We start from the raw sequence: 24,508 nt of genomic DNA, 5'->3' as shown, positions 1-24,508 counted from the left end.
TGTTTAAATAGTCAGTATTCTTTGGGTGAAAGTAGGAAGTTAAAAATTGGTTTATTTAGGAACTTTTGATAATATGTGTTACTACTTGCACTGAATATAAGTTAAAACAATTGACAGTATTTATGAGATATTTTAAGATCAGCTCATTAATTGTTTGGCAGTGAACATTAATTCATGAATAACCCAGATAACATTTAATCTGCAGAACATATTTATTTGATTTAAAATGCAATAAATGAATTTGTTATAATTTGTGATGTTTAATGTGCATTTTATCTGTTCAAAGGTTATCAACCTACTCAACCCTACTAATCCATTAATCCACTTGCCCATTTGCCACTGCGCCCAATGCTTGCAATTACAACAAAAGACAAAGCATTTGAAACTGAGTTGAGTTATCCCAGCATCCTTTTTTGCACTGATAAAAATATCCTGCCCTATCTACATAATAAAATTAAGGCAACTATTTGCATAATTTATTTATGTTGATCAAGCGAGACTGTTCTGTGTTTAACGTACTTACTTATTTCTTTACATGAAATATAAAATCCAAGTAAAGTGAACTTAATTTTGTCAAGTAGATTAAGCAAAACTAAACTTTGTATAAATCACTCAACTTTTTCAATGTTGTCAATTAAATTAGCAAGTAAAAGCAACTTCATTTCATTATGTAGATCAAACAAAAAAACCTTTGTATAAATTACTTAATTTTGTTAAATGTATTTAATGATTTTTCTTAAGTAGAATTAACTTGATTTTTGCATGTACATGTAAAGCAAAACCATTTGTTCTTATATTGCGCTTTTCTACTCTGTCTGAGCACTTATACAACACGTTTACATTTACCAATTCACACAAGCACTTCCATGACATTCACACTCCAACGCTTGTGTCGGAGAGGAACTTGGGGTTCAGTATCTTGCCCAAGGATACTTTGGCATGCAGCCCAGAGCAGCCAGGAATCAAACCACTGACCTTCCGATCAGTAGGTGACCTGCTCTACCTCCTGAGCTACAGCTAATTTCATTTGTATTCATATATATATTTTTTTAGATATCTAAAATTATTTCTGAAAGTTAAATTTATTGAATTTATAACAGATTGAGCACAAATACAGATTCTATTCACTATTTTACTATTCCTAACAAAATGAGAGATTTTATAGTAGCATTTCATATTGAACATGTATTCAATCTTATCTGAATTGCATGCCTGATAATGACAAAAACGTCATAAGCAAAGGAGTGATATTGGGGAAAAAAAGCATTTCTCATGTCAGAAATTATCACTTTTTTGAGCCACTTGTTTTATTTTGAATATGCAAATATCATGTGAACAACATACCAAAAAAACAGAAATTTTGTCTTCCCTAGAAGTGCCAGACCAATTGACAAAGATGTGTAGTATGAAAGCAAAAAGAGGGGTAACAAACAAAAGGAGGAAAGGCTTCCAAGCCATCAGGATCTTTTTTCCGTATCAGATTAGAAACACATACTACAGCAAATCAAAACAGCACATATAAAAAAAAAAAGATGCTTTTTCCCCAAACTTTCTCCTATCAAAGGAGAATGAATCATTTGAATCTTCTAGAAACATTTGACAAGTAAAACAGGCAACAGAGTAAAGAACTGTTGACTCGTGTTCAGTTCTGTTCCCTGGCTTCAACAGGAGTTCCATGAATCAAATAGCTAGCTCAAGGTATTATACAAAATACAAGCTAAATAAAAGCACTGAGATTAAAGTGGCTTCCACGGATAGAACAGAGGAAACATACAATTTAATAATTCTATTAAATACTGTACATGGAGCAATGATTGTTTAAAAAAAAAGAAAAAACTATGTGTGTGTGTGTGTGTGAAGTACATACACAACTTAAGTCAATTTTGCATTGGCAGAGAAAATGTATTTACGAAAGGCATATCAATTGCATTTCAATATTAACCTACATTCCTCAGGGTTTACAACTTAAGAAGACATCCATGTAGATGTCATGATAGAAATGATCAAGCCTCTGTCTCATTGAGAGGATAAGCTCCTCATCCCCTTCAAGTCCATGCAGCAACTTGCATATCCCTGGTAGTGGACGTATTTTTCCCTGCTGGCCATGATGTGACGATCTGGAAGAGGACCTGCAAAGTGAGATATGTCAATTTCAACATAGATTACATTATGTCATGTGACCTTTCACACTATGACAGTCACACTAATCACCTCCCTGTACATGTTTGTAATGCAAAATAACTCTTTTAATAGTTAGTTTAAGCTGCTGAAAATTTTAATGGTAAAATTTTATCACAAATTGGCAAAGATAATATACAGGGCATATATGGAAAGCAATACCTACTATTCACTCTTATGTTTATCTTAGAAATGCATTACCATCTTTAAATAGCTGGGGGCTCATATATATATATATATATATATATATATATGTGTGTGTGTGTGTGTGTGTGTGTGTGTGTGTGTGTATGTTTATATACATATAAAATGTTGCAACCATGTTGCAACCCTGGTCTGTACTATAAGGACCTAATCAAGATTAGAGCCTAAAGACATTCTATTTGCAAAGCAGAAAGGTCACGTAATGTTAGCTAGCTAACAAATTGACTAATGCTATCCTAGCATATTAATTAATAGGTAGAAAAAGACAAAAACACGTACCTCCATGATGTTTAATGAAGAATTTGTAGCCTTTGTCCAGTTTTGAACGTGTTGTCTGCATGTCATAGTATATCCTAAAACCGTATTTGTGGCAAATGTATTAGACTGTGTAAACTCCATCCACGGGAAGTAAAGATCCCCAGCATTGAGGCCAAACGGAAGTTGTGTAACGTCATGTGAAAAGGGTCTATATCAAATGAACAACGCAGATAAAACGCAGTAAAGATAACAAGATTATTTTTTGTTGTGTGGCTGAACTTAAAAAGATTGGCTCCTATTACTTGAACAATTTATTTTCTGAAAAAACTTACAATGTCTTGTATCTCGAACAAATGTTTTTGATCTCATTACTATGTATATTTGTGTAAAGATACTAACTTGATTTTTTATTGTTGATTTCACAGATTCAGTTATGTTAGATTTACTTCACCGCAGAATCATTTTTATCAGTGTGTGGATCAAGCCTTTTTCAAGTTTGGGCAGGAGCTGAAGGAAGTTTTAAAAAACTTGTTCTATTTTTATTGGTACTGCAAAAAAATTGGGCATCAGTTAGGTTTAGGAATTTCAATAGGCATAAGTGTAAACCGAAAAAGGATGTTGACTGTAAATCAATTAGAGATAAATATGTGAAGTTGAAAAACAGGCTTAGAAAAATCAATCAGTAGAATCCAGATGTGAATTAAAAAACCTTTCTAAATCCTACAAAAAGATTATGAAAACCAAACATAAAGAGTATTTTACGCAGCTTCATAGAGATCTGAGAAATATGAAATCATCCAACATAAAAAAGCAGTACTGGAAAATTTTGAATAATGCAAACAGAAGTACTCTAGATCATGGAAATATTTCTATTGGTGATTTTTATGATCATTTCAGAAATCTATAAGAGTTCATAAACAAACTCAAAATGGCCATAACTATGAATAAACTAAATGCAGGAATACTGTACAAAGATTAAGAATCAGCACCATAAGCAAATTATGACACAAAGTGAAGAAACTCAATAGCAGAACCTCAAAGACCCCAAAACACAAAACACTGGGCAAAAGACTAAGGACCATAACACAAAGTAAATCTCTTGTAAACATTCCCTTTCACACTTGCTTTTATCCTTTTTTCACAAATCACCCCCAACACTAGTCTCCATCTGCTCCACCCTGGCTGCATTCTCTTCTTCGCCTTGTGTACTGTTCATTGCTTTGGATGATTGTATTTAACCTTGTCCACCTTGATTACCTCTCATTCTTGCATCATCAATGTTGCACCGTGTCCCTCTCATTCACTCACAGGTATTCTAACATCTATTCATTTTCATTCCTCTTCTCTCCAGAGCATACCTCCACCTTTCCAGGCTCTCTTCTACCTGCTCCCTACTCTCTACAGATCACAGTGTCATATGCAAACATCATTGTCCACAGAGACAACTGCCTGACCTCATTTCTTAACCTATCCATCACCACTGCAAATAAGAAGGGGTTCTGAGCCAATCTCTAATGTAATCCCACCCTGACCTTAAACCCATCTGTCACTCCTACTGCACACAGTGGCTGTCTTGCTGTCCTCATACATGTCCTGAACCACCCTCCCATACTTCTCTGCCATTCCTGACCACCTTGTGCAGTACCACAGTTTCTCTCTTGGCACCTGATCAAATGCTTTCTCTAAATCCCCAAAGACACAATACAACCCTTTATGATCTTCTCTGTTCCTCTCTATCCTATTCTCCATCAACACTCTCAAAGTAAACATTGCATCTGTAGTGCACTTTCTCTTCATGTAGCCATATTGCTGCTTGCTGTTCATCACCTCCCTCCTTAACAAAGCTTCAACATCTCTGGATCAACTGCATTTCCACTCTTCATGGTGCTCTCATTTCCTCCTTACTAATCTTCTGCACTTCTGGATTCATTGGCTTTCATCCATCTGTCCACCTCTCTCTAATTTTCTTCAAACCCTTCTTCCACCTTCTCAATATACACGCTTTACTAATTAGTAAATTTCCATCGCTATCCTTAATCACCCTGACTTGTTGCATACTTTCCAGCTCAATCTCTCTGCCTAGCCAATCAATATGTCCGTCCTTTTCTCCTTAGTCTCCAGCCTCATATGCAACTCACTATAAGCCTTGTCCTTTGCCTTTGCCATCTCTCACTTTGCCGTACATCTAGCGTCCCAATATTCCTGACTACTTACTTCATCTCCATGACTATCCCACTTTTTCTTTGCTAACCTCTTTGTTTGAATACTTCCCTCTACTCCCTTATTCCACCATTAAGTCTCCTTGTCTTTTCTTTGTCTAAATACTTCTTGGCAGTATCCCTCACTACTTCCCAGTCATCTGGTAATTCTTCATGATGGCACTAGACTAGATGGCACTAGACTAGACTTCTCCCACAACTCTGTGCAAAATTCTTCAAGTTCCACCATTTGATCCTTACATCTGCCTTCACTGCCTTCTCTTCTTGATTTCCAAAGTCATCCTACAGACTACCATCAAATGCTGCCTTGCTACATTATCCCAATACCACCTTGAGTTCTCCTATCACTTTCAGATTGCATCATAAAATGCAGTCCACCTGTGTGCACCTTTCTCAACTCATGCCACTCTATGTTCCACCCACTTCTTGAAACATGTGTTTACCACAGCCATTTCCGTCCTTTTGGCAAAATCCACTACCATTTGTCCTTTCACATTTCTCTCCTTAAAACCATACCTACCCAACACCTCCTCATCACCTCTGTTCCCTTCACCTGCATATTTGTTGATATCTGCTCCAGTCACACCCTCTGGGGACTCTCATCCAACTTACTCCACAATTCCTCTTTCTGTGGGGCAAACTTGTGGGGCATGCTCACTGACAGCATTCAACATCAGGCACGTGTACAGACATTTTGGGGGGCAGGTGCTCAAGCCAAAAACAAAAGGGCAGACCTCACCAAAATTATTCATAAAAAAACAACAACAAAAAAAAAACCTAGGATATTTAACTTGTATACTTATTTGTGTTAACACAATCAATACACAACTAATCAAATAACTCAAATTATCAAATTGCATAAATAAATGAAAATTATTTGATATTCTCCTGCAAAATATTTATGGTTGTGCTCCTTTTTCTTCAGGCTTTCACATCAAACTTAGTAAGATTTTAAATTAAACAAACAAAAAAAACTAGTGAACTTGTCTAATTTGTAAAACAGTAAAACTGTCTTTAAATTATCTGTCTGCTGTAGTTTGTCCTCCTTTATTAAATATGACAAACGTCAGTAAATGACTGGACAAGGCTATGAAATCACGTATTTCATGACTCATGAGTAGAAATCGTGTAGGCTATGCAGCAATACTAATAATAATACTATTTAATGAGTAGACTGACTGACTTTGTGTGTCAGTGTACATTTGAGTAGTTTGGGCAGGCATGTGCACATTGTCAGTGCTCCAGGTTGACCTGATGACCTGATGGTCCATCAGTTAAGGTCATTTGTGGTTGAGGCTACAAAACAGAAATGTCACAGAAAGGACCTATCCCTCTGGGGCTGATAGGAGGAAAAAAAGAGAAGATTAGAGGAAGAACAAAGGCAAGAAAACAAAGGTATGTTTCCATGAGCAATTACAATATGTTCAGTTGTTAACTAACTTGTGTAGTTAGCTATCTCTAGCTGGCTAGGTATGGTCTTAATATGTCACTATATCTCTATCAAAAAAGCACAACCTGTTAGCCTGGATCACTGACCTCAGTGTGTTTCTAGTTAATATATATATGCTTGGATGTTATTGTCATGGTCCTGGGTTTATGACCCAGCATTTTTAGTTTTTGGACTGTCGTTTTTCTGTTGTTTAAAGTTACAGTTTGATTCCTAGTTTGAATTTTTGTCTATTTCTTCTAATACCTGGTTGGTTTCTTTGTTTATATCTTCAGGCTTCTTAGTTTAGCTGTCGGAGTTCTGTTCTTGGCTGTTGTTCACTTTGTATTTAATCCTGTGTATCAGTTCTCGGGCTTCCTGTGTTCCTGTGTCTGTTTGGTGTTTTATTGTTTCTTGTTTATTCTCCTGTTAAGTGTATTTAGTCTAGGGCTGCAACGATTCATCGATTAACTTGATTAAATTGATTCTAAAAATGTATCGACACAAATTTACTGTGTCGATGCTTCGTTTAAACTCTGCCGCGCTCAGCTGTCTCGATGTAAGCGGCGCTCCTCACTAGCATTAGCAGCATTAGTGCTGACGTTTTTTTGTGGGTTTATTGGGGGCTGGCAAACCAACATAGAACTGCATTACCGCCACCTACTGGACTGGAGTGTGAATCACTCACGTATACACAAGCACACATTCTAAAAAGCTCTCCGTCGCTGCGATGGATTTCCTTTAACACAGAGTGGATCATCACTAGAGTTGCCACCTGTCTCGTAAAATACAGAACCCCGTATGTTACGGGACTCCGTGGAATACGGCTCTGTAACATGCCGTGTTCCGTACTTTACGGGACGGGTGGCAACTGTCGCTGACATGCATTTCCACGCCTCCACTGCTCTCTGTGTGTCTGTGTGTGTTGTGCTCGCTGAGAATTTCAGCTGCTATTTTTGTCTTTACTTCAGCTGTAGCTACCAGAACTGGTTTGCTAGCGAGCGCGGGCCATTAGCACTAGCGATGGTTCGGTACCGGAAGGCCCGCCCCCCAGGACCGAGGGGCTCCTTCAAAATATTTTTTAAACTTTAATCCCTTATTAGTGACTAAATATAGACCTGCAGTAGAAACGTATTTTTGAGAATGCTTGTGAATACAAAGCATTACACCATTACTCACACATGCGCCATGGCTCCCGCAGCCACTAGTTTTTCAAAACACTCATAGCAGGCAGCGTCCAAAACAGCAGCTTTTTCTTTTAGTAACCACCATTAAATCTGTGAAACAGCTGGAGGTCCTTCATCAAGCACCTGATCAGCAAGTGTTAAGGTGAAGAAAAGAGAACTTTGTAGCTGCTCCATTCACCGCTGTTTGTTCACATGGCGAGAAACTGCATTACGGAAGTTAAAATATGCAGATAAACTGTTAATAAAAAAAGTATTTCTTATCCGATTACTCGATTAATCGCTGGAATAATCGATAGAATACTCGATTACTAAAATAATCGTTTTATGCAGCCCTAATTTAGTCCTAGTCTCAGTTCCTTGTGCTATAGTTTTAGGTCTCCATCGGCATTCCTTCCTCTTTTGTCTACTTACCTGTTATGTTTTTGTTCCTCTACTGTAGATGTGTAGTCCGTAAGTGTGTCTGCTTCCCTGTGTTGTGTCATGTCAGCATTTCTCTTTCCATAGCTACTTCCTGTTTTATTTTGGCAGTCCTTTGTATCGTTATATTCACTTTTGCTTCCCTTGTTATGTTCAGTTGTGCTTCCTGGTGTGTTCTATCTCCCTGATAACCTTGTGTGTGTATATTGTCTGTGTCCTCCTGCTCTTTGTCACGTTGTCTCACTTAGGCTCCGTTTACACGACACTGTTTCCACTTGAAACTGCGGTTGTTTTGATGCGTTTTGGCCTTACATTTACACGGTGGCGTTTCAGAAACAATCTGTGTTTACAAGGAGACACATGAAACAGTGAAAACAATGTAGTTCACATGCCAGTTGGTGGTGTTTTTTTTTTTTTTGCAAAGCTTGTTTATGCAAGACACGCTAGCGTGGAGGGACACAGTAGGAAGTGCGGCAAATTGTTCATTATTTACAAACTGGCTAATGTGAAAGGTTTTGTGTGGACTGACGATGAGGTTGGATTGCTGCTGCATGCAACGCTGAATTACAAAATGGCAAAAACACACATTCGTGAGTCCGCCATTGCGAGTATTGCTCATCCATTTGCGCATGCGTGGAAACTGTGGCGGTCGCAACCATAGTGCGCATATGCGAGTCACCCATTTCCAAAACACGCCGTAAACATCCGTTTACACGGATGTGTTTCTGAAACACTCCACTCTGGACCCTGTTTCCAAAACGCATCGTTTTGTAAACAGGAGGCCGAAATTTATCAAAACGATGCCGTTTTCATTTTGAAACAGTGTTGTGTAAACGGGGCCTTAGATAGTGTGTTTCCTGGTTCAGAGTTTCCCTGTGTATTTCTAGTTGTTAAATTATTAGCTCTAGTTGAGCTTTCCTAATTTCTTTGTACATGATGTGCAACCAGCAATAAAGTTGTGCACTTCTGAGTTATGCTTTTCCTCCTGAGTCTTTTGTTTGGGTCTTTAGCCTGCCTGCCACGCTGCCATATCGTGACACTTATATTTCAGGGTTGTTGAATATTTACAAGGTTCAGTGGACCCCCACAAACATGCTAGCTGAGCATGTGTTGGCCTTATTCATCCATGCATGTTTAGACCTAACTGCATTTGCAAGCTGTGGTTTTTTAATCTAACTTGTTTACTCGCTGTTCCTGTGGTGACAGCGTTTTGTTTTCACACTGTGGTCAGGGTGCATGGCTAGACTAGTAGCCCTTTCTGTTATGCTCTATTGGCTGTAGCTCAGGAGGTAGAGCAGGTCATCTACTGATCGGAAGGTTGGCAGTTCGATTCCTGGCTACTCCAGGCTGCATGCCAATGTATCCTTGGGCAAGATACTTAACTCCAAGTTGCTCTCCGACACAAGTGTTAGAGTGTGAATGTTAGATAATAAAAATCGCTTAGTTAATCACGGATGTGCTTGTGTGAATGGCGTAAACGTGTTGTATAAGCACTTTGAGTGCTCAAACAGAGTAAAAAAGCGCTATATAAGATTTATTTGTGGTCTTCTGGTGCTGCCACACCATTTTGTGGTATAACAGTGTAATAACACATATTTTAAGCACTTCCTGTAGCACTGGGCCCAGTTGCTGACAACTTGTATTAAATATGATTCCATTGATGCTCAGCAATTCTGTATGCAGAATAATTATGATTTATATATTACAAACAGCTTATTTACTAGCCTGTAATTAGATGCATTTGCATGGTTATACAAAAATATACATCTTTTGTATGAAAAGAGCATGTCGAACATTTCCAAAAGCAGGTTAAACACCCTAAACCAGATATTTCCCAAAAAGCCTTTGCCCTCTAGATTGAATGTGGCATGCACTGATGCTTGTCCCACCTTCCTCAATGTAATGGGCACAACATAGTTTTACAGTGTGTATCATTGTAAAAACTATGTTGTGCCCATATGTTTCACAATGATACACATTTCAATTTATTGTAAAACTGAAATATACATTGTTTTTCAATGGGCTGAAAAAGCAATGCATCCCAAAAAATAATAATATTCAACTTCAACCCTTCAGCATTAATGACGGTTAGGCTCAGGCAAAGGTGGGAAGTAACGAAGTACAAATACTTCGTTACTGTACTTAAGTAGGTTTTTCAGGTATCTGTACTTTACTTGAGTATTTATTTTTCTGAGTACTTTTTACTTTTACTCCCTACATTTTTACACAAGTATCTGTACTTTCTACTTCTTACATTTTCAAACAGACTCGTTACTTTTTAACACGTCTGAGAGAAGTTTGAATTTCCGGTCAGTGCGCCGTCAAACATCAAACGATCTGAGCCTAAACGGAGGAATAATCGTACTGATGTATCCTCCATCCCCGGGGCTTATCGGGTACAAAGGGATTAAATACGCAAACCCACATAATTAATGTATCATTTATAGCGCTATAATCAGGGGTTACAGCGGGCCGGACCGAGTCCGTAAGTTGTGCTCGCGGGACATACTGAAGAGGAGCGAGCATAAAGGGAGTAACATGTGGCAGGTAAATGCAACGTTTCTAAATGCTCAACAAATATCAGCAAACACACAAAGTGTGTGCAGTTTGTCTCACAGTGTGTCTGCGAGCTAAAAGAAGAGCTGCTGTATTTCCAAAGATGTAAGAAAGAGGAAGGAGAGCAGCAGCAGGTCAGCTGATCTCAGCCTGCACACCAACATCATTTACTGCAGCTACAATAGAAAGCTGTGATTCTTCTCCCCATGCAGAGACACTACAGCTGATCTTAGGGTTCCTCCACCTTCTGAATCCCACTGTAACCCCTGAGGATCCTCATGTTGGTGTTTAGGTGGAGGCACAGTCACCCTCTACTATGGAGGACACAGAGAACAGAGCTGTGTTTAAATTCCCTTTAACAGTTTGTGTCCTCCATAACAGTTTCAAGCTGAGTGCACTCATTAGGATTAAAATTTAGATTGGAATAACATTTGTATTCTCATGTATTACATTCTCATGTATGTATCATGTATTATTTTACATTATTACAATAATATAGAATATAATATACAATAATATAGAATGATTTGCATTACACAAAAACGTCCTCCAAAGAGCTACTTTTACTTTCTTACTTTGAGTACATTTCAGAGCCTGTACTTTTTTACTTTTACTTAAGTAAAGAAGTTGAACTAGCACTTCAACTTTTACCAAAGTATTTTTTAACACAAGTACTTGTACTTCTACTTAAGTACAGAATCTCAGTACTTTTGCCACCTCTGGGCTCAGGTGACAATGGAGTGACTCATGAGGGGGGACTCAAACCAAATTTTGCCAAGGGGCCCTTCAAGGCTTGGGCCGGCCCTGCTTCAACATTCCAAAATAATGTTTTAAATATTTAGTCTCATGTCAACCATGTGTGTCAGCAAAAAAATAAATGAGATAAATAAACCTAGTGTTATAAATATATAGTAACTAGGGGTATGATTTTAAAAATGGTTTATTAGGCTGGTTCAATAATATAAAAGATTTTGGGTTAACTTGTTTAATTTATTTTTAATTGACACATTTCTTGTTCAACTTTCTTGTACCTTTCGATACCGAACGAGTGCTAGTGTTAATGGTGCTAGCAAACTGTGGCTATAGCAATCCGTTCTGGTGGCTAAAGCTGAAGTAAAGAAAGAAATAACGGCTGAAATTCTCAGCACAGCGAGCACAACATACACAGCAGAGAGCAGCGGGGCATGGAAAAACGTGTGAGCGATGATCCACTCGTGTTAAAGGGTCATTTTTTCCAAATGACGGAAATCTGTTGGGAGTGCTGGAGAACTTTGATGCTGCTAATGCAGGTGAAATGCTCTGCTTACACAGAGACACCTGAGCTGCAGAGTTTAAATGAAGCATCAAAGCAACAAATTTGTGTCAAGGACTTTTTATAGTCAAATTATTCAAGTTAACTCGAGAAATTGTTGCAGCCCTATTTGTGTTCTTCATTTCGCTTGACAACTGTTTTGATCAGTGTGATCTACTTGACATATGCCAGATATACTGCTGGGGACCAGAGGACGTGCACTGTCAAGTATGGCGTTGGCTGGATATATATTTCCCTCAAAGAACAATTCTCACATCACGACTAACATGACTATGTTGTATGCATTTGCCATTTGATTTTGCTAAACTGAAACTTTACCTTCTCTTCGAAACTCTCAGCTATACTACTATCTATTTTGTCATTGCAGGGATTATGTGAAAACGAGGTTGCAAATGACCCATCGGGGGTTCATTATGTAGTAAAAGCTGTACATTATGTAATTATACTGTTCTTCCACATTAAATAACTATTTGTTCCTAAAGATGGTGTTATACAGTTTTTTTTTGGAACAAACTACACAGTTGCAGCTGTACTGAGGTTTATGTGCAGTTGTATATTTTTGTAGCTGTTGTATTTGAATGCTTTATACTAACAGGGTCTACAGTGGTATGGATTTTCTGTTCTAATACACACGGACAAACCTGTCCACCAATGCCATCATACTGGCGGTGTAGCAGGACAAACATAGCTCTGACCAGCTCTGGATCCTCTATAACTGACTCCTGAGCCCAGCGCACCATTGTATCAGAAATGAGCTGCTGTAAGGTACCTGCAGAGAAAGATGGACAAGAGGGAAGCAGATCAGAGCGTGTTGAGAATGTCTGAATGCCCTGAAGTCAAAGATATTATTTACTTTTTTACTCAGTACTATGCTTATATAGTTTCCTCTTCACTGAGACTTACTAGCAGCTTATTCACTACTTCTAAAGGGAAACTATTTAAGAATGGCCTTACTAGGTTTCCTGTCTTTTTTCTCCTTCGGCAGGTTGGCCATCTTCTTCTTTAGATAAGCCACTTTCTCCACCAGTGACATGAGTCGACCTCGAATGGTGAAGTCACTGTCACAGTTAATGCCTTTCTCGTCATCCAAGTCTATACCTAACAGAATGAACAGATCGATGCATACTGAATGCTATGTTTGCAGTTATATGCATATACTACACATATGTTACCGTAATATTTATGTTATGGGTATGACTATTAATCTTTGTCAGGCAATTTTAGTTAAATAAATAAACAGTTTATTGTGAAACTGACCACAGTGTCTCATCAGATCTTCATGGAAGTCTAGAAGCTGTTCTCTGATGTATTCGGGACAGGGACACTCCTGTTTCTCATCCTTAAAGTTTAGTAGCATGTTGATCTGCAGATTGGTTACAGAATCTTTGCAGCAACCAGTAGATTTACAACACAATACTCTAGAATACATGCACATATTTAGTCACAAGTCACAAAAAATTAGGGAAAGCTGTATGAAATGATACATGCTGTACTGTGGCAGGAGCTTAGGAGCACCGAGCAGAAATGAAAGCCTGCAACCCCTTAATAAACCGAAGCAACACTGAAGAAGGGTGGACCAAAATTCTTCCAAAATAATGTGAGAGAGTGATAAAGTCTTACAGAAAATAATTATGTTAAGTTGTTGCTACTAAAGGTAGTTGTGCAAGCCATTGAATCATGGCACCAAAGTAGTCCTGGGGAAAAGCTAACTAGTCTTGCTTAGTAGAGCAGCTGTCTCTACAGACTGGCTTGAAGGAAATTCATATCTATATCAGCTTTAAATCAAATATTTGAAGGAAATTGTCTAATAAATGGTTGAATTATGTCACTATTTCAACAGTCAACATTACAAATGTTCAACTATCAGTTGGAGTAAGACCAAGAGGCCTGCCACCAAAGTTTAATAGTGTCACTAGCTTTACTAATTTGTGTGTACTGACCTTGTAAATCATTCAGAAATCCCACTGTGTACTTAAAGGGAAAAAACAATCCCTTCTCTGAAACCTGAAATCCCACAGCACAATAAAACCTCAAATTTTGCATTCCTTAAAACCGCTGTCTGTGCTGCATACATAATCATTTTATGAGTTTATCAATGATTTGATGATGAAAATTCTATATATAGTAACACAGTTAATAAAAACTAAAATAAAATGTGTCTGTAAGTATTCCATTTAGCATTATTTATTCCTATTCATTGAGATCTAGCTGGCAAGTGTTCCCTGCTAGACAACCAGATGAATTACAGGCAATCTTCATGCAATGAGATTAATAGGCATTTGAAGGGATGCCCTGAATCTGGTTAGGGTTATTGTTTAGCACTTTTATCTTGCTCTGCGGTGTTCGCACCTGTTCCTGTGGGGGAGATCTGAACTCTTTGGTCTTCTTGGCAGTAAGGGCTGCAGACATGTTGAGTGCCAGCATCACCTCATTGTAACGAAACCGCTGGTTTTCTTGGAGACAGGCCACAAAGTCATCAGAGAAGGCCACCACTGCCTCAATACGATGCCGCACCTGACAGTCACACAGGTACTGCAGCACATGACACATCTACACAGACAGTTGGACACACACACACACACACATCAGATACATAATGAGGCCCATTTAAGTATAACATGGTGACTGTAGTAAATCTTTCTGGAAATTTTGCTTCTATGCAGACTTGTGAATTTTTTTTTAGCTACTGCTGATTTGAAATCTATGAAGCCGAAGCAGTCTTTATAAGGTGCTATTTTGTCTGGTCTTTCTATGAGTTTACATTAATATCATCAAAACTACCATGTTAGTCCTGTTCTTAAATGTCATCTTATTTTCTGGTTTCGATGGTGGGTTTTAGAACATCTATATAATGTCCCAGGATACCAGGAAAAACAAACATCCCCCTGTTCTTCTCTGTGTCTATTTTCATGTTATTAAGTTAATTGTGTTAAAGGATAGGATCAATTTTTTTTCATGTCTGTCAGGAAAAAAATTCCCCAGTTTCAATAAAGACATTTCAGACAGAGTTCAGCATTTTGTTGGGTGAGGTCTTTCTGTGAAGTTTGTACATTTTCCCACAGCCCAAAGACATGTTTGTTAAGACAACTGGTGATATAAATTAGACAGAGGTGCCAGTGTGAGAGTAAATAGTTCTCTCTCTCTTTGTGTTAGCCCTCTGATGGACTGGCGAACTCTTTAAGGTGCACTCCACGTCTTAACCTATGACAGCTAGACTCCAGCTTAAAGTGGCTAAGACAACTAATAAGTTAATGGTCTGAGTTGTCCCTCATTTAGTAATTTAGTTGTCTCTGGCTCATATGTCTGGCTTTTTATGCTGGAAGTGTGAAATAAATGGCCCAGAGTGTGTTTCTCTTTGATCAACTGTGATTACACAGATGTGGAAAGCAGCCACCTACAAGTATGCAGCCATTCTGTTTGTGCCACAGAACTAGTATCACAGTGAGTAGGCAGCACTACATTAATTAAGTGCAACTTGTAAGTGCAAAATGATGTTCATTTATTGTGTTCTTGTTTTGTTTTCATGGCATAGTTTCTATCTGGAAGTTAGTTCTAATTGTTATAAGAGTCACTTTAGAGGGGTTTGCTGTCTGATTCACTAGAACACAGCAGCCCTTCTTTGGTTTATTTTCTTTAAAATGCTGGTAAACTGTTTAAATTTACAATGAGTGCCTCGAAAGTTAGGTGAGTGGATGCTTTAATTAACAGGTGTGCAGACATAAAGCACACCTGGCTTCATTTTAATGGAGAGAGACAGGATATCAACCAAAAATCCTGAAAAAAAACACATTACGTGAAAGTTAGAATTTGATTTGCATGCCACTGAATGAAATAAGTATTTGATCCTGAAGCAAAACATGACTTAGTACTTGGTGGAGAAACCCCTGTTGGCAATCACAGTGGTAATATGTTTTCTTGTGGTTGGTGAGCAGGGCTGGCTACATCTCATGAGGGATTTTGTCCCGTTCTTCCTTACAAAACTCTCTAAATACTTTCTAAATAGTTTCTTGACAACTTAAAGCTTCAGCTCCCTCCACAGATTTTCTACAGTCGTTCTTTCAGTCACTCCTCACCCAACATCAGTGTCTGACCTCATGAATGCAGTTCTGGAAGATTGGACAAAAGTTCCCATGAACACACTTTTAAACACTGTGGAAAACCTCCCCAAAAGAGATGAAGCTGTTATGGTTGCAAAGGGTGGACTGACATTATATTAAATTTTATAGGATGTTACTCAAGTTCATATGGGTGCAAAGGAAGATGAGTGAATACTAACTAATCATTTGATACATTGAGCAGGAAAGTGGTCGTGACACAGCTGGAGAGCCCTAGCCCATACTGCTAGTGACACAATAAGTGAATAAAAAGAATATAATTTGCAGGTGGTTCAAGAGTAGGTATTCTCTGATAAATCATGTGGAGGCAAAGTATAAACTAAGTCATTATGTAAAAGTTCGTAATTAATCAAGCTACAGATATTTAACCACACAAAACATCAATGTGCCTTGTAACAGTAACAGGAAGTGATATGATACCATAATGAAGGTCAACACTAAGTGAGAGGACCACCAGTCTAGCGACAATATCTGTACTAAGAGGTTCCATAAACTAGGATTCATGGACCTATGGACTTTTTGTAGAGTTGATATTTACTTCCATTTCAATTATGTGTCAATGCAGGAGCAAATGTATTGCGCCATTATGGAGACAGAAATGCTGAAACCGCTTGAAAAGTGACGCATTCTAGAGAAAATGTGAAAAAATATTGTTGACTGTAGGGAAGAAAAATTGACAACTTAAAAGCTTCTCTGGTGCTTCTTTGTTGGACTTTTATTGAAAATTGTTTAAACCCAAAAAACTGTATCTCATGGTCCTGGGCCCGTGACCCAGTGTTTTGTGTTCTCTTGGTTCTATTTCAGTTATTTCTCTGATTATGTTTATTAATTCTCTTTTGTATTTCTGTTTATTTCTAGTCCCTTGTGTTTCCCTGTGTCAGGTCTGCGTCTCTGTCCAGTGTCTGTGTGCCAGTCGTCGAGTCTGCGTGTACCTTGTTTACTCACTTCCTGTTTTATTTTGACAGTCTTGGGTTCCCTGTGTTCTGTGTTTAGTTTTGCTTCCCCTGTTATTAGTTTCATTTGCTTCACCTGCTGTGCCCTGCTGTTTCCTCTTGCCCTGATTACCTAATGTGTATTTAAGCCCTCAGTTTTCATGTGTTCTTTGTTGTGTTGTCATCAGTGTTCCCTCGCTGTGTGCGTGCGTGCGTGCCTGTCCCAGCACCTTTGTTTTGTATTTAGTTCTGGCACCCGTCCAGCTCCAGTTTAGCTGAGTTTATGATTCCCTGTGTTTTTTTTAATAAACCACCTTTAAGTTCTATTTTGTGTGAGTCCTGCATTTTGGGGTCCTGCCACACGCCGACATGACACTGTATAGTTGCAAGAAAACGCTCATTACGACAACATAGGACTATGTAAGGAGCTTTAAAAGAGTTTCTATATTTTATGAACACAGTTCATAAGTATGGTACCTTATCTATATTAATGTCATGATCCTGGGTCGATGACCCAGCGTTACAGGTTTTAGACTATCAGTTGTCTATTGTTTAATCTTACAGTTTGATTCTTAGTTTATTGTGTTTTTGCAATTTTTAATATGAAGAAGAAGACTTTATTTGTCATTATATGTACTGTAAACATATAATGAAATTTGTGTTCCAGAACACCCATCCAAGAGAAATACAAACAACAAACAAACAGGGGAGCCAGGTGTCTGAGGTCATTTTACCGGTGCTACCTTTAGCAGGAAAACAAAGAGATACACTGGGATAGGTAGGTTAAAAAAATCATCTCGTACTGTGTTCATTATGAACACCTTACAAGGTTCCAAAAAATTTGCCTTTTTTCTAGTAATTCTTGGATGGTTTCTTAATTTATATCCCAAGGTTTCTTAGGTTAGGTATCTGAGCTCTGTTCTTTGCTTGTGTTTAATCCATTGTTTCAGTTCTCAAAGGTCAAAGAAATCTTTATTATCCCCAGGGGGGCAAATAGTTTTGCAGCTAGCAGTGACATTAAAATAACAATAGAACACAACTGCAATCACACATATATGAGAATTTTTTTAAAAAAATCACCCTGTGTTATTTAATAAATTTATTGCCACAGTAACAAAATAGTTTTTTAACCTATTGGTCCTTGACCATGGCATAACATATCTGCGGCCTGAGGGAAATACCCTATAGTGGCCATTAAGAGGGTGGCTGGAATCAGCCAGGACAGAGCGGGCTTTTCTTAAGATCCTGACTTTATATACATCCCCCAGGTTGTTCAGGGAAACCCCCACAATCTTGCCGCAAAGTTTAACAATTCCCCAGAGACAATTTCTGTTCTTCAAATGGCTGTAGCTCAGGAGGTAGAGCAGGTCACCTACTAATCGAAAGGTTGGCGGTTCGAAAAAATGTTTTGAATCATGTGTAATTTTCTTTCCACTTCACAATGCTGGTGGCTGTAGCTCAGTAGGTAGAGCAGGTCACCTACTGATCGGAAGGTCAGTGGTTCAATTCCTGGCTACTGCAGGCTGCATGCCAATGTATCCTTGGGCAAGATACTTAACCCCAAGTTGCTCTCCGACCGTTCTGTCGGAGTATGAATGTGAGTGAATGTTAAATAATTAAAGCACTTAGCTTAATTAATTAATCATGGAAGTGCTTGTATGAATGGGTGTGCATGGGTAAATGTAAAAAAACGTGTTGTGTAAGTGCTTTGAGTGCTCATATCTGAGTAGAAAAGCGCTATATAAGAACTAGTCCATTTACCATTTACAATTGTATACCACTTTGTGTTGGTCTTTCACATTAAATTCCAGTGAAATATATTTATGTTTGTGGTTGTAATGTGAAAAAACATGGAAAAGTTCAAGGGGTATTAATACTTTTGCAAGCCACTGTATGACAAACATCTCTCATGAATGATATTAAGGCATTTTGAGAGAGTAACAATTTCTGATATTGTCATCTTTAACTGACAAATTCAAAATGGTGCCTGTAATTTCAGCTAGAAAGAGCACATTTCTCTCCTCCCCCCATTGTTTACGTTTCTGTCGCTGTGTGCTATTATTGTCCTCATGCGGAAAACGGGACTTAATTGTCACATCGGCCAGATATCACTCCCTAAGACACAAGAAGAAAGCAAAAGTATATTTTTTTTTACTAAGGAAAATGACAAAAATTGTAATGCACAGTGACTTGGATAAGTACTGTAACTTAATCTGATTACTGGATTGCAAATAGTAACGCATTAGATTACTCGTTACTAAAAAAAAGTAGTCAGATTAGAGTAACACATTACTAAGTAACGAGTTAAGTATGTTTGGTCCTGGTCTCTGTTACTTGTGCAGTGTAGTTTAAGTCCTCCATCTGTGTTCCTTCCTCTTGTGTCTAGTTATTTTAGGTTCTTTCTTGTGTCTGTGTAGAGTAGATTCCTTTTGTGTGCCTGCCTTGCTGCATGGTGTCATATCTGTTTTTCTGTCTCCATGTTCAGTTGTTTCTTGTTTTAATTTCTTGGTCCCTCGTCTCTCAGTTTTTGCATTTAGTTTACTTCCCTTGTCTTGTTATCTGTGATTTGTTTCAGCTGTGCCTAGTTACCTGTTTTGTGTGTGTGTGTATATATATATATATCATGTGTTTCTCCTGCCCTTTCCTTTATCAAGTCATATTTTTCCTCATGGTTCCCTTCTGGTAGTGTGTTTCTTTGTTTCCCTGAGTTTCTTAGTGCTCTGAATATTTTGTCTTGTAAAGCCATGACCTGCACCTTATGAGCCAGCTCAGCAATACGGCTCGAGCAAGTTTCTAATTTGCATTGATCAACTGCACTAGCACTGTTAGCACAGTTGCCTCACAGCAAGAGGGCTACTTGTTCTGACCAGCCTGCCATTGCAACCTTGAAATGGAAAAGCAGCAGAAGATAGATGGATGGACTAAGAGACTTCATCATCTGCTGACTTTGCAGTAGATAAAATCCTGGTTCTGCGTTGTTCACCTGAAAGGCTTTCAGGAAGGTTGTCAAAAAAAAAAGAAAAAAAATTGATACTTTTTTTTTGCATTGATGAGTATGTATCAGATTTGATACTAATTTGCAACAATGTTGATACCAACATTGCTGTCTTTCTCCTGCTGATACACAACTTCACATGGCACGGCTGCATATCCCCTCCCCTCACTAGTAGCTGATGTAGCTGTTTGAGGAATTTCAAGAGGTTAGTAAAAGTGCCCATTTAAGCAATAGTAACTTTATAATACGGCCCAGGACAAAGGTCATAAGAACACGGATTTTACAGGGGTGCATCCTGTAAGTACATTTAAGTTCTACATAATTTCCATAACTAAAGACGTAAGTTCTGGCACTAAGGACCTTAAGTTCTGAGACTAAGGCCAAAAGTATCCCATACCAACGTGTAAGTACTGTGACTAAGGTCAGAAGTATCCCGTACCTACAGGTAAGTACCATGACTAAGGCCGTAAGTACCCCATACCAACATGTAAGTACCGTGACCAAGGCCGTAAGTACTGTGATTAAGGCCATAAGTACCCCATACCTACGTGTAAGTACCGTGACTAAGACTGTAAATACACATATTTTACAGGGATGTACCCTGTAAATACATTTAAGTTCTGCGTAATTTCCGGGACTTATAGGGTACATCTCTGTAAAATACCTGTAAAACCACTACATAATACGACCCAGGCCCTGAAAAGTACAGCGTACCTACGATGTAGGATCACAGAAACAGTGTTGGTTTTTCAGCTAAATTATCCATAAATTACACAGAACTTAAATTTACTTACAGGGTAATTAAACCCATTCTTTTCTATTGCTCGTTCTGCACATTAACAGTTTTTCACTGCGTTGAGCAAAGCGCAGCATGGGACAAGCCTGCTGGCTGTTTTTCTGCTAAGAGTACAGGACAGCTTCACTGCATGATGGGCCAATTGACGGAGCCATGTGCCCTTAAATTGTGGATTAGAACTTCCTTGAACTTCTGTCATGGATTGGTCTTCCAGCATGACAGTGACCCAAATCATATGGCAAGGCAACAAACGAGTGGCTAAAAAATAAAGAACTGAAGGCCATGGAGTGGCCTAGCCAGTCTCCATGGCCTTAATCCTAATCTGTGGAGGGCACTGAAGCCAAGCAGTCATGAAGCATAAAGGATTTAGAGTGTTTCTGTAAAGAGGAGGGGCCAAAATCCCTCCTAAGATGTGTGCAAACCTAGTGACCAGCCACAAGAAACATCTTACTGCTTGCAACACGGGTTTCTCCACCAAGTACTCATGTTTTCAAATACTTATTTTGCTCAGTGAAACGCAAATCAATTTATAACTTTTATTATGATGTATTTTTTTTCAGGATTCTTGGTCGATATTCTGTCTCTATTTGTTAAATTGAAACTTCCATAAAAATTAGAGATAGTTCATTTCATTGTAATGAGCAAACTTAAAAACAAAATCCCCCCCAATTGTAAATTATGATGGATCAAATAATTACACTGGTATTACCTTTACCACAGTAAACATAAATGTGAACAACAGTGAATTTTAAGTTACAAAATGTATTTCCAAACTGAGAGGTTCTACTGAGTGTCACCTGGAGTTTTACAGGCTCCGGTAGCTTCATCTCTAAGAGCCCTCCTTTAGGCATATTCTGTCCTTGTTCCTCTCCTCTTCCTTCGGTTTCACCCTTCTTTAGCACCTCCAGCTCCATGTAATGCTCATCCTGTGCATTGCGTCGTTCACAGAATACAGACGGTTCAATCAGCTGGAGGATGTTCTTCAGATCTCCATTTTGGAAAACACCCATGATGAGCATAATATATAACAGTTTGATGAGTGGCACAAAGAGAAACTCAGTGCTTCCTCCTACTGGATCCCGTACATGCATGCTTCCCTCCCGTACTGCCTCTGTCAGCATCTCAATGGTTTTAACTTTCAGTATATCTAAGGGGAATTCAGGGCTGTACTGAAAACAGTCTCCTGATCCCAATCCATTGTTGCCGTTGTTACAGCATGATGGTCCAGGCCTGCATACAAAACTTGGGGATGCAAAGTGCATTCTGGGTCTCAAGGAGGTGCTGAGTCCAATGCCAGGCAGCCCATGTTTCTTCTTCTCATTTGGAAACAGGGTGATGCTCTTTGTGTCATCTGTCATGGGAACAATATACTCATTGTTCATCATGAGGCGTGCTGTGGCATAGCTGCTGAGGTGGATGTCAATGAGGAGGTCATAGTAGCCAACACGAAGAAGACCTGTGAGTTCAGGACAGACAGAGGAGGTTTGATTTCTGTCCTATACCATTTATATGCCTCTTTACCATCAGTATCAATTACACATATTGATTCTCTATGTATCTATTTCTTAATGTAAAATCTAAACTGCCAAAGTCAAAAATAAATGTAAATGAAAAAAATATTATATTCTTAACCACTTGTCCAATTCAGGATTGTGGCAAGGATGGAGCCTATCCCAGCTGCCATTGGGCAAAATGCAGGGTATACCCAGGGTTCACAGGGTTAACATATATTCCACTTTATTTACTTACTCATTCATTCATTCATTCATTTCCAAATATTGCCCAAAGATGAGCAGAGGAGAGGAGAGGAAGAGCAGAGGAATGCATTGTGAAGAAGCTTTTAATTACTCATTTATCACATAAGCAAGGAATGCCTTGATGATGTTACAGTTTAACAAAAGGTGTTACTGCATTACTGCTAGTTAAACAATGCTACGGCTCTGGCTATTTTTCAGCATTTCAACGTTAGGACTGCTCAGTGGCATTTGTTAAACTGGAAAGGTGCTCTAACTTGTGTTATTCAAAGGTTGTATAAGATAGGACTATAAAGAAAAAAAATGCCCAGCCCTGGTCCCTGATAAATGGGCACCCTTTAAAATGTTGATAAAAACCTACTGTGACCAGCTGTATTAGAAAATAACTGAGCCACACATATTCGTGAGTTTAAGAAAGAGCCAAAGGGTTTGGAGCTAAATCACAAGTGGAGCAGGAAAGTTAGAATGTGTAAAAAGTGAGAGAAACATTGATTTGGCTACCACACATGAACTTTTGTAAAACAATCATCCATCCATCCACTATAGGTCCAAGTCTCAGGGAGCAGCCCAAATACAGATGTCCATACCTGCCTCTATCTGACCACCAGCAAGCAGACATTGAGTCACCTGTCTGCCCCAAGGTCTCCTGGACATTAACAAAACATCATCTTAGCAACATCATGGTCAGATAGCTAAACCACCTCAACTGGACTTTTTGATGTGGTAGAGCAGCATCTCTACTCTGTCCCCCTCCTGAATAAATTAGCTTCTCACCCTATCTCTAAGGGTAAGCACAGAAACCCGTCAGAGGGAGCTCATTTTCACCACAGTTCAGGGTAGGAACGTAGATCAGCAACTTCAGTTCTTCTCCAGTCACCTGCTGCCAGTCTGTACCAGACTTAGATATACTAATTCCCATCCTAGCCACATTACATTTCTGCAAACCACCCCAGTATGAGAAGAAGCAGAGAGATAATCCTTATGCCAAAAGCTTCCACCCCTTAGCTACACTTAGAAATGCTGTCTATAAATCTCATGAGCAAAATTGATGACAAATCACAGCCTTTCAGGACTAAGTCTGACAATAAAATCTTCATAAAGTTTTATAAGCTAAAACTCTAATTTTTAAAGCAGGATTTGTAGTGTATTGAACGTGTATTTTACATTGCTATATTACTTATTTGGATTAAGTAAAGGTTTTGGATTTGTATTGTAAACTCATCATTCACTTTTGCAGGTCTGTCCACAAGTGTCTCAGGGGAGGCTGTGGCTCAGGAGGTAGAGCAGGTTATCTGCTAACTGGAAGGTCGGTGGTTTGATTACTGGTTGATCCTGTCTGCATGCCAAAGTATCCTTGGGACTGAACCTCAAGTTGCTCCCGATGGATTCATCAGTGTGCAAATGTTAGATAGAAAGCACTTAGAAAAAAGTACTTGTATGAATGTGTGTGTGAACGGGTGAATGTAAATGCGTTGTATAAAATAGAGAATGGTGATATTCTTTATATGCAGAGTCTGTTACCTGGCATATACTTATTCTGTATAGCGTGCAGCAGCTGTGCTTCATCAACATGGGAGCAGAGGGCGTGAGCTACTCGGTTGTTTCCCAGAGCACAGATGGCAGAGTACAGTCTGAGGGTATGGTAATGAAATTTTAATAAGTCCTTGTGCTCTGACAGCTCCAGGATATCCAGCGACCTGAGCAACAGAAAGATACACGTGGCATGAGAAGTGATAGAGAAGGGAAGATGAAAAGTTGTGTGTGTTTTGCTGTGGGAACTCCACCTGTTCTCCTCAGGTATGTGTAGAGACATGAACTGCAGGGGTTTGTTACACTGGACCAGCCAGCCATGTCGATCATTTGCTCTGGAGACTGAGACCTGGACCAAATAATTAAATATAAATAAATAATAAAATCACACAAAATGCATTATATTAAGGGTTATTTTCCATTATTACAGAAAACTTTATATGGAAATTTATTTATATGGCACTATAAAAACAGTTTACAAAGTGCTTTGACAAGCAAGCATACATATATGATGCTAATAAATATAATAAAAGAGTAAGAAATAATAATTTAATGACTATATCAGGACACTTAAATACTATACAAGTTGACATAATGGTCACATAATGACTTCACATAGAGGCAAATCT

The 24,508-nt window shown here is 38.6% G+C and overlaps 1 protein-coding gene across 1 annotated transcript in view; it reads right to left on the bottom strand.

Moving 5' to 3' along the window:
* Window positions 1-24,508, bottom strand: part of ryr2a (ryanodine receptor 2a (cardiac)) — a 375,294-nt gene that overhangs the window by 199,737 nt on the left and 151,049 nt on the right. The window contains 7 exon segments of the mRNA XM_030754826.1: window positions 12,399-12,526; window positions 12,712-12,855; window positions 13,015-13,120; window positions 14,107-14,307; window positions 21,393-22,051; window positions 23,871-24,046; window positions 24,134-24,228. Coding sequence (XP_030610686.1) covers window positions 12,399-12,526; window positions 12,712-12,855; window positions 13,015-13,120; window positions 14,107-14,307; window positions 21,393-22,051; window positions 23,871-24,046; window positions 24,134-24,228 — 1,509 coding nt within the window.

This window comes from Archocentrus centrarchus, chromosome 19 (genome assembly GCF_007364275.1).
Source record: "Archocentrus centrarchus isolate MPI-CPG fArcCen1 chromosome 19, fArcCen1, whole genome shotgun sequence".
NCBI classification, from domain to species: Eukaryota; Metazoa; Chordata; class Actinopteri; order Cichliformes; family Cichlidae; genus Archocentrus; species Archocentrus centrarchus.
This window is presented reverse-complemented; position numbering and strand designations above follow the sequence as displayed.